At 44.0% G+C, this 16,287-nt stretch overlaps 1 protein-coding gene across 2 annotated transcripts in view; it reads right to left on the minus strand.

The window, feature by feature from the left end:
- mcu (mitochondrial calcium uniporter) overlaps positions 1–9,396 on the minus strand; it is a 65,195-nt gene extending 55,799 nt beyond the window's left edge. Inside the window, exon 1 of one of the 2 annotated variants that reach the window (XM_030441806.1) lies at positions 9,153–9,396. In XM_030441806.1, the coding sequence (XP_030297666.1) occupies positions 9,153–9,269 (117 nt within the window). In that variant the 5' untranslated portion in view covers positions 9,270–9,396. The remainder of the gene's footprint in view (positions 1–9,152) is intronic. The other variant, XM_030441805.1, reaches the window with a different exon arrangement.
- Between the last annotated feature and the right edge of the window lie 6,891 nt (positions 9,397–16,287).

Below are 16,287 nucleotides of genomic sequence, written 5' to 3' on the forward strand. Positions count from 1 at the left end.
GGAAGAACAGAGGGACTACTTATGAGCTCCTGTGTGTGTGCGTGTGTGTGTGTGTGTGTGTGTGTTGTGTGGGGTAGAGGGATGAGGCGAGGGGGTGCATCCAAGCGATTAGACAACCATTAGCATGTTAAAGTTTGCAGGGGTTCCCCCTTAGAAAGTGAACTGTTTAGCGTTTTTGTGCGCTTTATTTGCCCTTTGAAGTTGTTATCCAAAATTGGCGGAAAGTGTCATATTCTATTTCGGTTAAACCATAACCTAATGGAGCAGAATCACGTCTCTAAATGCCCAGTTAAGTATTACTTACTCCTCCAACAGAGTTGTTAAGTGTCTTGCGTGAATGCATACATAATTGACAGAGCAACTAAGCAACTATACTTAAATCAGTTGTCAGGGATCCTAAACTGCTGCTTCACCATCATACATGACGGATCTCATTTGTATGTAACGGTGCTCATTTTAGTTTGCTGGGTGCAGTTGTTCTGAAGTTGGTTGCAGGTTCTACAGAGAAAAAAAAAACAGAAAAAGTTTAACACAGATTGAGCAGATTTTTTTTTACCTACGTATCTACTTATTTTTGCAGGAAACGTTCTTCTCCAATTTCGAAACAAACTCCGTGTTCTGCGGTTAGACGGATGCAATAATCCCTTCGCTTGTGCTGGCAGTGTGATGGGAGCGCTATAATGAGAGGCAGCCCCTCTCAGCCAGTCTCTCTTCAGCGAGAGAGGTGAGCCTGAGGCCGAGGGAATCCTCGCATCACACAATCCCAACATTCCTCTGAACAACTTCCCGGCCATTAATGCAACAGTAAAACAAGGCTCATTCATACATAATGCTACCAGTACCAATTATGAGACGCTTCACTGTTGACAGCTCGGCCAGCTTCTTCTTCTTCTTCATCTTCTTCTTCTTTTGCTTGCCTGTCTTACTGTCACGATTCTCCTCTTGCTGCCCTGCCCTGACACGATTGTTCTCTGCTTTTCACTGCGCAATTCTGATTTATGGATCCATCAAATTCCATGCGCCATATTGTTTTCAGTTCAATAAAGCGCTGCAATGTAGATAAGTGGATGGATAGGATATTCTGGGTTAGCTCAGAATTCAGCTCCATCAAAGGGGCTGATAGGAGAAGCCGTACACACTGTAATCTGCTTTTACTTTCAATAGTATCCAATTTTGACTCAAGGCGCCTGTTTCATCTGCAGCTCGAGGATATTCAAATGGGAGAGCAGAACGTTCAAGTAAGAGGGCCTCACCTCTTCGTTAAGGCATAGACAGACACAGACCCAATCCCAGAAAGAATTGGCTTTGGCTTTAGCTCAACAGCTGTTGTTAAGGGACTTTTGGTGCAGCCAGTGGATATCCAGATGACAGCTATCAGAGATTCTCACACATATATTTAGATATATGGTATATTAGCAACAGATTTTAGCATTTCATACATTTATTCAGAATAAATGATAGGCAAGTCTGCCTTAGCTCTCCCGTCTACTGTCAATCACACATGCTCTGCAGATAGAGAGCTCACGGGTGTCGCATCCCCCCTGTAAACAGATCGGTTGCAGCCCCTCCTGTTTAACGTAGTAGGGAGTTTGTGCAAACTCCCTTCTCAGGGACTGCTCACCTGTATACAACCAAAGTCGGCTCAAATGTGTATGATCAATACTACTTGGACTACAAACTGACTACAAAAGGGAAACCGAAACTTCAGATACCAAAATCTTGTCCATTGCCTACAGATTCTGCCTTCATTTATATCTGTTTCTTGGATTCGGACAGACCTCAATCAGCAAGGTGAAATTTACGGGGGGGGTGAGACGGGAAATAGCAACAACAAGCCGCGTGCATAAGCTGCCAGTTGAAGATGATACGCCTATTCATCAAACGCTTAATTGGACCATGAACTTGTACAAACAATCAATACATCCTGAAGTAAAAAAAGTCAACCCCAACCCGGCTGGTTTGCTAATTAGCTGCATTTTGCAGGGCAAAGTTCAAACGAATTGTAATCTTGAACACAAATACGGTGGGATCAATTTGCAACAGGAGACAAATGCATCTGGTCTCTTCTTTCTCTGAGACCGGGGAGGAGAAAAATTTGGTGTGACGGCAACGCGAGAGACAACCACAGGAGTGCACTCAGGTAAGATATTAGCAGTCACGCTACGACCATGTGCAATGAGTCTGTCCCATTTTAAAGGTGCTCTAGCCTGCAGACGCTAATGACCCCCCCTTATATTTCTATTTTTCCTCCGATGTACTTTCATTTCTCCTGTGTCATTTTCAACTGGACAAGGTTTTATGTAAATCAAGAAGAAATAAATGTAATAAATGAATAAAACATGCTTATCAGGTCCAAAGAAGCCCGCAGCAACACAAATAGTACACACAGTACCTGGACTGTGGATGATCACAAACAGCATTTCATGAGACTGTCCAAAGCACCTCAAATCTGGAAATGCTTCACATAGCGATCACACATTCGTTGACAGATTTTGGGCACGCCTGACCTTCACACAAGCTAAATCTGCCCCAGTCTAATTCACACTGCCTCATTTGGACCCGACACAACCGCAGATTTGTTTGGCTGTCACAATAATGAGCCCAATGCCAGATCTAATAGCATCAGAGGCTGGGCCGCCGTTGACCTTCATCGTTTGTAGCCACCGCCTCACCTGCCCTCCTTGGCAGAGGACGCCACCAACCCGACGTCCCAGAGATGAGAGGGGGGTAACCAAGCATCACCTCCATCCATCATCACATTACACACGTTGGCCTAGTTTAATGTCCTTTTCAGACTTGACTGGAGACACACTGGGCCGCACAGAAACATGGGAAACAGCTAATTAGTCTATGCCAACAGCAGCGGTTCGCCAGACATTTACCACTTCAAGGGTGAAATCCCTGCTAGAGTGCTAATGAGGACTTGGTCCATCACAATAGCCCCCCCCCCCCCCACAATTACAAAACAGCATCTCTATAATGGACATCGGAATACAAGAGCATGTGGCCCCTCAGTCTAGTAAGGAGTTGGAGTATTATAGAAAATAACTGTGCTGTAAAAGGGAAGGGGGTGGGGATACTTCAGGAGGGGTCTCATACGCAAAGATTTCACCTTCCAGGAGAGTTCTTTTGACTGCAGGGCAAACAGCTGGTGAGCGTGAGAAAGGTTACTGCACTGAGCAGGTGCTGTAATGTGATGGACTCTGAGAGCAAAGGGGGAAATTCATAGAGCAAAAGCACAGGGGAAACAGGACACGCAGCAGCATATGTCTGCAGAGTTGAAGAGGGAGAGGGAAAGAGACAGTTTTTCTCCTCGTGCCGATGAATTAGCTGAATACACTGTTTCATGCAGTCACACAGTGACTTACTAATCAGCTGTTCACGGGGCTCGTGTGCAGATACCAGCAGTCGAAGCAGTGACTGAAGCAGTTTACAAAAACGTCAAAAACATAAAAGGAGTGCCGTGAGATGTAAGAGCGTGATTGCAACAAATGCAGCGTAGCGACCCGTTGAAATATTACAAGAACGCTAGCACTCCAGTTGCTAACAAGAGCTGAACTCTGATGAATCCGGTCGCAGGCTTCAGCTCGACCGCATCACAGTCCTGTCAACCTCATTATGATAGAAACCGTGAGAAAGGATGAGGGAGACTCAAAAAAAAAAAAGGGGTGCAGCTGAACAAATGTACCACTCTCAGTTGCAGACGCCCTGCCAGGTCAGCCATACAGCTCCCGAACCATGGCAGACATTAGAAATCACTCTGGCCACTGCTCACCCTGGTGATCACCACTTGGGCTGACAGGACTTCTGTCAAAAACACAGCCACTAAAGCCATCAGCTTTTCATCACTGCACTGAGATGACAACACAAACTTGTTATTTTGTTGGATGACGCGACAGTCCATGACATTGTCACTGCACTGCCATGAGATGCCAGTGAAGGCACCAAAATTTGAGTCTAATGGGGGAAAAAATGACATATATGGGTCTGTTCGAGGTTTGAGGGAGTGAGGGACGTATGCCTCTACATACCCAATCTCATTAAGGCCAAGCACAGACTTTGACAGTCGGACAAGTTCCAGGCAAAGTTCTAAATGAATTGTTTCCTTAGCATCCTGCTGTGAGGTAAACACAATTTTAACCACCCTTGAAAATTCTTGGCAAACATGTAGGTGTCTAGGTTTTGAATCACAACTTTAAAAAAAAACATTGTTGGAAATGTAGAAACAATACGAGTAAGTGTGCGTAATGTACCTGCCAAGTTGATAAAAGGCAATCATCGACAAGAAAAGAGATTTGTTTCAGCAGGTAAATGTTAAGTTACTGCAAATTAAAGCTCATTGTCATTGCTGCATATTTAGTGAGGGCCTATTACTAACAATACTAATCTTCCACTGTTTTCTTTTTTTTTTTTTTTTAATTAGGCAGCTTTTGTAGTCTTCAGTCCAACACTAATGGTCTTTCACTATCAAATGACTAATTTCTGCATGTTCTATGCATCCACCTATCAGCTTAACTTTTACCCTGATCCCCAGCCCACACACAACAAACAAATGAGAGCAAACAGCAGCGCTAAAAGGGACGCAGCGCTTCGCTAAGAAAACAAAGGGTTGAGTGCGGAAGCCATATGGCCTCATTTCTGGAAAAGCCTTCCAAATGCACACGACGAAAACACATAGGGGTCACAGCTTGTGACAAATTCCTTGCTACCGGTCCTGCAGAAGGGCAAATAAATCAAGAGAAATGCAGTCATTCTGCAGCTAGACGTTGGTCTAACTAAGATAGGTGGCCTCTGGAGCAGAGTGCCTGCCTGCCTCGTGATACAAGATTGGTTGTCTCTCCCATTTCCTGTCCGCTGTTCTACAGCCCACTATCTAAAACTAATTAAAACACTGAAGAAGTGGGCAGTCGTAGTGGACTGAACTACTCAGTCGTTCAACTAAGACAGTGCAGATATGAAACTGGCTTCAGGCCAAGTTGCACTGTAATGTTTATGAATGATTAGTGGTAAGAGACCAGAGTTAGTCAAACCAATGTGCAAACTGTTTCATTCCACCTCTGTAACAGCAATATATTATATTTCTTTTGTACAGTATTATACTGCTGATCTTATTTTATCATACAGGTAATTTGATAGCTACCACAGCTCTGTGGGTCTTTTGGAGTTGTTCCTATCCATAAAGCTTGACATGACTTCAATCCATTAGTTCTTTGTGTCTTTTTTTTGCCTGGCTTATTCATGCTGTAAGGCTGCTCTGATATCGGTGCCAGTTCACATGTGCCAGTCTGTACTGTGTGCTAATGTGGAAAGTGGACGCATGTAAAGACCAGCAGCAGCAGCAACATGGCCACCGTACATGGACTGAATGGAATATCCAGTCAACAAATCGATCATTTCTGTAACCATACCTTCAACTGAAACTCTATCATATCACTTTGCCTCACATTACCTAGCAGGAGTGTATGAAAACCCGCAGGAAAACTCGGATCAATTTTCTCACCCACTAAGGAAAACCCTCTAAATTGCACTTCATGCCCATTAAAATTGTCTCGGTGTGCAGATAGTAATTCAATATCAATGAAAAGATGGAGCAGTGCAGCTGCACTGGCCAAAGATAATGAAGGTTCATCTCCAGCAGAGGTACCAGATATGATAAGATGAACCTCTTATGTCATGTAAACCAATGAAGCATAAGTACCAAGATGCTATCAATTATTTTCCACACATTAAAGGTCTGCTGCCGATAGGACGCCTTACAAACTCTTAGTATTGGTGGAACTTTGCTCCGATAATTGTCAGTGGTTGTCCAGCCTCCATCGGTGACACTGGCTCATACATCGCTAATTATTATATTATTTGTGTTGTGATACCCGAAATTAGTAGTTTTGAAGGTCTCTTCTTGGAATCGACCGTCTTGGTCTTGACTTGGTCTCAACCCTTCAAAGTCTTGGTCTTGTCTGAGTCTCTATACATTCAGGTCTTGGCCATGACTTGGTCTGGGTTTAGTTGAGGTTGACTACAACACCGCCCATTACATATTTACGTTGTGGCTGTAACAAATGCCATTTTGGGGGCTTAAGAAGCTTCACTGAGAATGACGGGGGGGGGGGGGGGGGGGGGAGGAATGATATCGGCCAATTAATAGTCTACTTATCGCACTCCAAACTGTCTTTATTATGCTGGCCTTTGGACATCCATTATAAGTCAGCCTCTAAATCCATACACATGTCAATCATCAGACTCCTGACTGAAGAATGAAATCATTAATTAACCTTTACCACATGAATGACAGCTAATGTGACAGTCCATTCATCATCTTTATGTCCAAGCGCTTGATCCTCCTTACAATACACCTACTCGCAGTGGAGTGAGGTTGAAAAGGGTCATTTAATAGTCTTTTTACAACACCAGGGTTGTAGAATGAAATGTGTGTTGTCTTGATGCTACATAAGCAACACCAAAAACTATTGTTATTTTGGTGGAGTGCTTAGGATGAGATCGGTACCCAGTTTGTCCATAAAGGGTGGGATAACATTAATGAAACTGACTGTGTGGACCGGTTTTGTCAATCACTCAAGCATCTTATCACCTGTATAGCAGACCACAGCTACACACTGACAGCCACTCTCTTATCGCACTAATCCGGATAACTTCAGCACTGAGCCCGTGAAAGGCAGTGGGGATAAATTAGTTTACTGCTACACTGATTGGATTAAAAGCCAGGAGTGGGCCTCGACCCCCTGGCCGCAAACACTACTACAGCCACTGACTGCTCAGCTTTAATGAACATGCCTGGTTAAATGGAAACAAAGAACAAAAGGATGCGTGATTTGGATTCTCACCATGAAGCCTCATATATTAGACACATGATATGTTCTCGTACTATAAAAAGAAAGCCTGTGATTTACAACCCTTTTACAAGGACTGTTTATCCCCAATGACTCCACTCCCCTGCCACACTTCACGACAGCAGCATTTTATATGACAGCCGACTCAATTGTAATCCGGCGCAGGTTAACCATGAGCCTTGGAGCCCACAGTCTGCTTTGCATCCCCACGGAGTTGACCAATCATGTCTGCGCTACGCTACAGGGGCAGCAGGCAGAGCCGGGAGTCTGCTCGCTGCTTAAAAACTGAGCATCGGACGGCTGATTTGTGTCTTTTGAGGAGCCTATCCCTCTAAGTGACACTACATGCTTAATGGTAACTCATAAGAACACGTCCCAGCGCAGTTTTACACACAGCACAGGTGTAGAAACAGAGTTCCCACACTGCAGTGAAGGACTCGCAAATGAGTGCAGAAGCTTGGCTGTCACAGAGTGACAGGAGCTGCAGCAGCAACGCTTCAGTGGACGAGGACACAATATGACAGGCAAACAAAACTACACCTGGGAGGGCTGAAACGAAATGAGATCTTATTAGGATCCGAAACACTCTGAGCTGCAAAACACTTAAGGTTTAAACAGGCCTACTTATTTTAGCGGAGGGGAGACTATCACCTCTCCACGGGGGTAAATGTGCTCAATTGTAATGGCTCACAGTGGGCGGCAGCACCGAGGGCCGGTGTGGAGATGTGGACCAAGTGAGTCCAGTCTGACAGCTACTTAACCTCAGGGGCGGTGTGTCTCACAGGAAGGACAGGCTCATTTAATTTCACAAGGCCTGCACCGGCGTTTGTGTAAGGGAGAAGCAAGAAACGGAAAACGCGAGAAGAGAGGGAGGTAATCCAAGCCAGCGAGCGGATAGGGGAGTGAAATATGGAAGCAGTATTCCTAGCTTACAGTGAAGGGGGCTGTTCTCTTCCCCAGGCTGCACTGACTTCCTCATTCTTACGTATTCAAGTCCATCCTGTGCCTCACCTCCCTCCTCAGGCGGCTGCTGTTAAAAAAAAAAAAAGGCTCAGAGTTACAGCCGAGGGAGTGGGTCAGAGAGGCATGGAAGGAGATGTGCAACCGCTGCACCGTAGTGACACAATTCCTGTTATTGCGAGCTCTTTTTTTCCCCCTTTTTTTTCTCTTTGTGCGGCTGCACCTACTGCCACAGCGGCTGAGCGGAAAAGGACCTGCATCAGCTCGAAAAAGGAAAACCCAGGATCTCCCGGCTGAATGGGGAAACACCCGCAAGGGAGGGGAGAAACAGCAGGCTGGCTGGAGAGTCTGACATCATCCGAGCGTGGACTACTTCCATGTTCCTGTGAAGTCTCATTTGTGTGTGTGTGTGTGTGTGTGTGTGTGTGTGTGTGTGTGTGAATAAATAGTGAGAGTATCCCTTCATATGCACACACACACACATAAGGCACAAGTGTAGTTTTCCTCTCCGGCTGTGAGCACATTCATTATTCTGAGTTTCTGTCTCTGCTGCACCAACACACACACACAGACGCTGCAGCTCACACACCAGAGAGAGAGAGAGAGATGAGGGGGGAACCATCGGTCACGGGCTGTCAAACCAAAAAGATGCAGCCTCTAAAAGCTTATCACACCAACAAACATCAACGTAGCAACAACAGCACACACTCTCTCTCTCTCACACACACACACACAAAAACCAAAACCACCCATCCAAGGGCCCGTCGGTACCGAAACCAACCCCAGCATCTCTGCTGCAAGAATAAAAAAAAACCAACACCTTTCACAAGGTTCGCGTTCAACATCCACACACAACACCGAGAGCAGAGATAAATACACCCGCAAAGTTGAAGGACGCGGGGGGGAACGTGAGCTATGTGTCGTTATGTGAAAGCAGGGCAGAGTGTCTGAATGCTGGTTACAGTAAACGGCGGGGCAGCGCCAGCGGGCTGCTGATGGGCTCCACAAAAAAAAAAAAAAAAACTGCATTGCCTCTCAAAGCTCCTCGTCCCACTGTGGATTTAAAATAACCACACGGCACCGGGATGCGCGGTATACACACCATGACTCATCTTGTGCCTCACCTTCCCCGTGAGGCGCAATGTGAAGAGAGAGAGAGAGAAAAAAAAAAAAAGATATGAGCGGAAAAAAAAATCTTGAGGCTAGTTAGCTTACTTCCTTAGCCAGCCCAGGCAGCAAGCCGCCGCCGCCGCTGCTGTTTCTCCCCGGTCCAGCCTGCCCGCCCGGTCCTACACCTCTTCCCCCTTTTATCTCCTTGCGCCGCGCTGACGTCCTGGGACTTACCGGTCTTATGTGCTGATGGTGTCGCTGTGAAGAGACAACAAGTGCGGGGAGGCTGCCGGCCACCGCTCCGCTGCTCCGGGACAACAGGAGGACCGATCTGCACACTTTCGCAGCCATCTCTGTAGTGAAAACCTCGCCGGGGAAGGAGACTGCTGCGGGCGGACCGAGACGCACCGAAGGGGTAGAGGGAGGGTGGTGGGCGGGTTTGCGGGGCTGGACTACGGCTTCGTACACATGCCCAGTGTTGCACCAGTACGAGGGAGATTAAAAACACTTTTTTTTCTCTGTGATTTTTTTCAATGCTGGCTAATTGAAGACACAACGACTCCGTGTCATTTTGTCGCACACAAGGAAGGCACTCTGCTGCTCCACTGAAGGTCACAAAAGTCTCATGATCACATAATAAATGCGTTGTTACACAGGTGGGCTGATGTGACAGACAGCACAGTGGTGTGTTTGAAAATGGGGACCAGCCAAATGTTCAAGTTCAGTTCACTGGACATTATCTCAAAAGAGAAGTGAAACCCACAGCTTCCTCTTTGGGCCATCTCCATTACAATCTCTATTAAAGGATAAGTCCACCCAAAGATGAGCATTTTAATCACTGAGCCTATCTACTCGTGGAAAGGTCAAGTTTCATACTCCACAGAACATTTCTGTAGCTGGGGACTTAAAAACGTCACTCTTTACAATAAAGCAGAAAAAAATTGCTCAAAACAGCTGGTATGGAAGCCCTGAGATCCATAATTGATTTGGAAAGGCATTATTTACACCCTGGACACGCGGTCATGGACCCTGTTCAAGCGCGACCAAAGTCTCAGCTTTAAAATGGGACGCAGACTTATGCAGAACGCTAGCCAAGTTGTATGGAGCCACTTTATGTTTTTATTTCCCCTTGTTTTTTCCGTTTTAAAACAAGTCCCCATCTGCTTCACTTGTTTAGGAAAAATGCTGCTATGCTGTTTTGCTGGGAGGCTCCACAAATGTTTTGTGGACTGCGAACCCCAACCCCCGACTTACAATCAGTTTGTGGAGTTAGAGGTTTGATGAATGAATTTTTTCATTTCTGGGTGAACATATACTTTAACATTACCTCAGCGGAGGAAAACTGCAAGACATGCGGTAGCGTTATGGCGACACAGCAGGAGATAAAAACAGGCCTTCCCTCAGCTGTCATTTGCAATCGTAAAATAAATATGGGGGATCGGGAGTCACCACCATAAACTCAGTATCGAGTTAAACTTTAAAGTCTCTATTGGATTATTGTTGTGATTTCTAACAAATAATCATGCAGACTTTCTTTTTATTGTCCGTCTCTTTTGTTATGGCATAATTATAATAAGTTATAATGGGTATAGGTGTGCAGTTTAGGAGATAGCACCCATAGAAAAACACGGCACTTCTAGAGCTGACTTGCACTTCAAATGGTTCCAGCTCTCCTGTAAGAGGCAGATACAATAAACTTGTCTGAGTGTGTCTGCGTTAGGCTACATTTTGGCAGACTCGCTGTCACTGGCCACACCATCCATTCCCCCATAACTGTGTCTAATATTAGCTCGTCCTTCACTCACTCTTGCGGCCGCGTCCCAACAGGGGCGGCCCTTCAGGATCCAATCTAATTGAACTGATCTTCGGTGACTTCTTAAACAGCACGGGCTACTTCCTGATGTATGAACGTTTTAACGCATTTCATTGGTTCCTGTCCCCAAACAGCAGAGCAAGAGGGGGCCGAGCAGTCAAGTATGAGGCAGTTTGTCTTCTCCAGAATCACTCAACCACTGTAAACGTAGGTAATAGGAGCGCTAATGGGCCTGTTTGGTCAATGAATGTCGAGGAGACTCCCTTCGGTGGAATGTAACATGTCCTCCTCGATCTTTGACCGAGTCTGTCATATGATACTCTCTGCCACACCTGTGCTGCTGAAGGAGTGAAACCAGATAACCTGCAGTAACTCGTGAATTGTTAATAAGCGGGAGCAACCACATTTAGTAACTTTCACTGTAGTACATCATGTGATAACACGGCTTCATATCAAAGCTCAAACTAAGAAGAAACGGGACTAAATGCAAGTAGAGACTTGGTTGTTTTGTGGTTGATTGCGCTTGCTCTCTGTTTGTTTGTGAAGAACAGTAGTAGTATGCCATTGCTCCTGAACTCATCCCAGCTCCGTCTGTACTTCTTCAGGTGCAGTGCATCAGGCTGTGTGGGCGATGCAATTTAAATGCAAATTCTCAGCCACGGACAAAGACCTGCTCAAGGCCCCGAGGCTGCATCGATTCACAAAGCGAATACTCGCGTGGTGCCAAATACTAGCAGGCAGTGTTTTTAAAAAGGTTTACATAAATCTTTGCAGTGCTGGTGTAACTGTACCGAGACTGTATGTACTCACACATGGCTGGTCAGAAGTATAAACATAAAAGGATGCAGACACTAGATTTGTACTAGTCATTTAAGTTATGGGAGCTTTTGCATGGTTTTGTTTGCACTGCAGTCGACAGTGTTAAATCAGTGTAATCGTCTCTTAAAAAGAAGTTAAACAAAGGAATAATTATCAACAACTGAACTTGAATCGCGCCTTAAAGGGGCTTTGTGGAACCCCTGTGTTGTGCCGGCGGCCGGTCGTTTGTCTGTATGAGTGGCCTCCATTTCTGAGCTAACATTAGCAACCCTTGGTCAGAACCCAACAAACCCTTCCAGTCCAGCAGCATTAAACAACTTTAACAAATCGTCCACACGCTTGTATGGGCAACATCATAACTACAGTAATTAGGTAACCGAATTGCCTCAATATCTAATCATCAGCACTTGGTATATTTAACCTAACTTAATACAAGCCTCAACATGACTGTTGTATAAAATATGAAATCAGCAATTCCCCGCCATGATGATTGATCATGGCAGTGTAAATACAAGACAACAAGATTAAGTTCTGGTGGTGCCACTCCTGTGAAATGTTTCCGAGTCAGTAAAAATATAACCCAGTCGCACTGAACTGGAAAAAAAAACTCAAATAATTCAGTGAGAGTCCAGAGCTTATTTCAGGCAGACTCTGATTTTGCGTTTCAAACTGTGCCTCAGTCTCTCACGCCTTAATATTCTGAATTCATTCAATATGAGCATGACAAATTCTAAGGAATCTAGATGTAGGTAATTCAAATATAATCTCTTTTTTCATAGCTGCCCGCTGTCTTGAAGAGATTCTCATATAATAGAGACAGAACTTATGTAAACTCTGCACCCATATCTCAAGGTCAGAGATGGAAGAACTGAACAGAGTACAAAAAGAGGTGTGTGTGCATGCCTGAGTGCGTAAGTGTGTTTGCGTGCATGTCTATGCATGACTGAAATGTCTCCTAGCAGCACCAAAGAGTCCCTCCCATAGTCATACAATGAAGGGTAATGCTCAGCGCAAGCGTGGGTGTGACTTCTGTTTCATCACACCACCAGTCGAGCACTACGTATAAACACAGACCTAATTAGGAAGAGAGCACTGCCTGTTGTTTCTTGCCTGCTCTTACACACATGACGGCTCACAGAACACTACACGCAGCTGAAACTGGAACCTGCTTTTGTCTGCAGGTCTTCACCTGAGCCATCTTTCATCATTGTACAGAGATACAGCTCACGGATCAAGTTTCACCACAGTTTTACATTCTGCGCAGCAGCTCAGCTGGGACCTTTAGGTGCACACAAACTGCTGCGGTCGCTGTAAAGCCAGCAACCCATTTAAACTAAACACAAGTCACAGCGGTAGCAACACTGTTGTGATGTACTAAACACAGTTGAGCTGTGGGGGCTGTCCTGCAGGCTTGTCTTATCTCCAGCTCCACCTTTCCACTGCAACAACAGCAAGATGGAGTTAATGGGCTGTTGTATAGATTTCTGTTGCATTGCACCACAAAGGCTGCAAGGTAAACGGTTACCATATACACTTAACCTTCAACCTGAATTAATATTCTGACTAACGGGAGGTGTTAGAGTCAGAGTGGAAACCTGAGTAAGAGGAAGACTTGTCGTTTCTCTCAAAGTTTACACGGCAGATAGCTGATCCTTAAGGCCAGCTGGCCAGGACACTGAACCCTACACCAGGAGCAGAAACCCCAGACATGGTGACGGATGTGAAAACACTCCAGTCAGGAGCTATTTAGCCTCTATTCATATCCAACATGCATGACATCTGAAAGTGTCACATGCATATGGTGGTGTATTTTAGTCGTATGCCCAGCCACAGAGGGCTGGTTGTAACAATCTGAGTGGCTCTGGACAATTTAAGGAACTGATTTGCATATTTATGAGAATAATACATGACTGACAGTGTTTGTGAACAAGATGAACGGCTTTGAATTAGAGAAATAAGCGCTGCCATTGTGGACACCTGTGCTGAGATTATTACAGCTGTGAAGCTATTTAAATTCAATGTGAAATTTCAATAGTTGACAATTACATATTGCGGGCTTGTGATAAATTGCTTGCATTAATGAACCCTGCACTGGAGGGCTGCAGGCACAGTTAAGTAGCCACCCTTATTAAAAAGAGAGGGAAGGGGAGAGAGAGAGGTGGGGGGTATTGAAAATCACTTTAACAAATGAAGGTGGGGAAAGACAAAGAGATAAGTATAGATAATTATTTGTAGGAGAGGGTAACCAGAGATATTAGTCCTGTTTATTCTCTACAGGAAGCAGCAACAAAACAGCAGCTCAGAGAAAACAGTCACAGGGAACTGTAGATGCCCTCTGACCTTTTTCAACCACAGCTCCATTTGTTATTCTAATGCTTGTATTGATCAGGCAATATATTGACGGAATGCTCAAATTCTGGCCCAACTTGTCAGGACCGTATTTCATTTGTAAATGCATCATATTCCCCATACTGATTGGAAAATCCTCAGAGGAGAAACGTTTGGCTCCATTTTCACTAATTCATACCTTATGAATCAATTTGAAGCCATTAAACCTCCCGGCGTTCCGCATCGCACCCGACAAAGTGTCACGAGAATTTGATGATCTGATACGGAAGAGCAATGCTGGATGGATGCATTTACATTCTGTCGCTTAAGAGAAGTTAATCTACCCAAATAGGATGACATTTAAGGGAGTGTGTTGTTATAAATAGCTTGCTAAACAGTGTTAAGTTTGATGCAGACGGGAGAGGAGTGTGTGAGCACAGAAGGTGTGTGGCTGCTCCTGCCTCGGAAATAGTAAAGAGCATTTACTGGTCTGCTTGCATGCATGTGTTTGTGCTATTAGCAGAGATTTCTTTGTGTGTCCAGGCATATATCACTAGGAGCTTAAGGGTAAATGTCATCATTAAGAAAACGGCCTCTCAGTCAACGGCACTTATCAAAGTCCCCCTCCATTAGAAAATCCACTGTGTAGAATTATGATGTATATGAAGGCAGTTTTCACATTTCAACCCTTTTCTCTGTGCTCACTGAAAATCTGATTTTTAAAAGACAGGCCCACATGCAGGATTTGTGACGTCAAAAATTGTTTTCGAAGCCAATCCTGGTCCAATATTCAGCAGAGTGTGATGTGGACACTTGAAGCCTGAGAATGGACATTACAGTGAAGTAGAAGACACCTTGTGTCCAGCAGTTTAACATGTGAAATGATATATATTTGCACATTTATATATTCTTGGAACATTAATGAGTGAGAAGAAATAAGAATGTGGTAGCTATAATTTTTTTCTGCAAAAATCATTTCAGACACATTGGAAAGTTTGGTGTATTCTTAGTACATTTGTGAAAAATCATAATCATAATCATAATTTGCTGAATAAACTGAATTTCATCTTGAGAATATGAACATGAATAAGAGATAGTATAAGTGATACAAGAAACATTAATCTGTAAGTTGATTACATTGTGTTTAAGTCTAAAGGTGGATAATTTGACTTTTCTGGCATTTCTAACTGGTGTTTGGACTCAACTAACAATCACTGCTGTGTTGCATTGTATTCATTTTACCTTTACTGTAATCACAATTTGTATGGTCATATCAAGATGTAATCTGACCGCACTTTCACTGGATGTGGCAGCTTCCTGCAACCTCAAGGCTTCTGTGACACATCTTCAATTGACTCAGCAGCTTAACAGCTTTTCTTTTCACATTATACATTCAGGCCAGAAAATCAACTATTCCAGGCAACAATTATGACTGGCTCAGTGCAAAGAGCCAAGTCATTTAATTCTGATATATTCTTATGCTGAGGCTCTGTCACGGCATGCATGACTGACAGCGGAGACCAGCTATCTCTCAGTTTAATTTAGTTATTTTATTGAATTTAGTGTTTAAAAAATTCTAGAATCGAAACGACAAAGCTGTATTCAAAGGGTATACATTTGAAAATCTACATACAGCAGTTTCTTCATTAAAACCAAGTTGAGACACTAGATTTTCTACATGTTTTTCCAGTGCTTTAAGCTGTGACTACCTGTTTCTCACAGTGTGTGTGTTTAGTTAGGTTGTTCTCCTTTCAATGTAGTCAATAATACCAAATTGGATTGACATGCTTTAGGTAACAATGGTCTCTTTTATTTTTTTTTATTTTACAACATTCTAAAGTTATTGTCTTCATACTGGTCACTGTTACGGCTTTTTATTCTGGCCAAATTTAAATGTGCACTATGTAGTATTTGGGAAGAAATTTGAATTTGCGCCTTAATAACTACATACGCACAGTCTCTTCATAAACAAGCTGACCTTAAAGGACAATACAGTTTCGTACTGTTTTACTTTGTTTATATGTGGCGGACCCTGCCACCTTTCTAGTGTCCTGGCTGGGGACTATTTTCATCTGAAATCAGCTTGATTATTCAGTTGTGGAAAATAAAAAACATGTGTCTGAGTTTGTCTTATGACCTCATTAGTATTGTAAATATTACAAATCTGAGCTTGAATTTCTTCTCCAAAAACTACATAACGCCCCTTTAAGATACGACTTTGTTGCCCCGTGTAGTATCAAACAACCGTTAATGACAGAGCCTGTGTTATATAGGAGCATACCATGTTATTGATTGACAAAATAAAGTCAAATGTGTCATGTACATTAGATTTTGTACCACTGTCTTTGTGTCCCCAGCAGCCGTGGGACGGAGCCCGTCCTAGCTGCGCGGGGCGGGGTGCTGAAGTGT

This window comes from Sparus aurata, chromosome 15 (genome assembly GCF_900880675.1).
Source record: "Sparus aurata chromosome 15, fSpaAur1.1, whole genome shotgun sequence".
Classification (NCBI taxonomy): domain Eukaryota; kingdom Metazoa; phylum Chordata; class Actinopteri; order Spariformes; family Sparidae; genus Sparus; species Sparus aurata.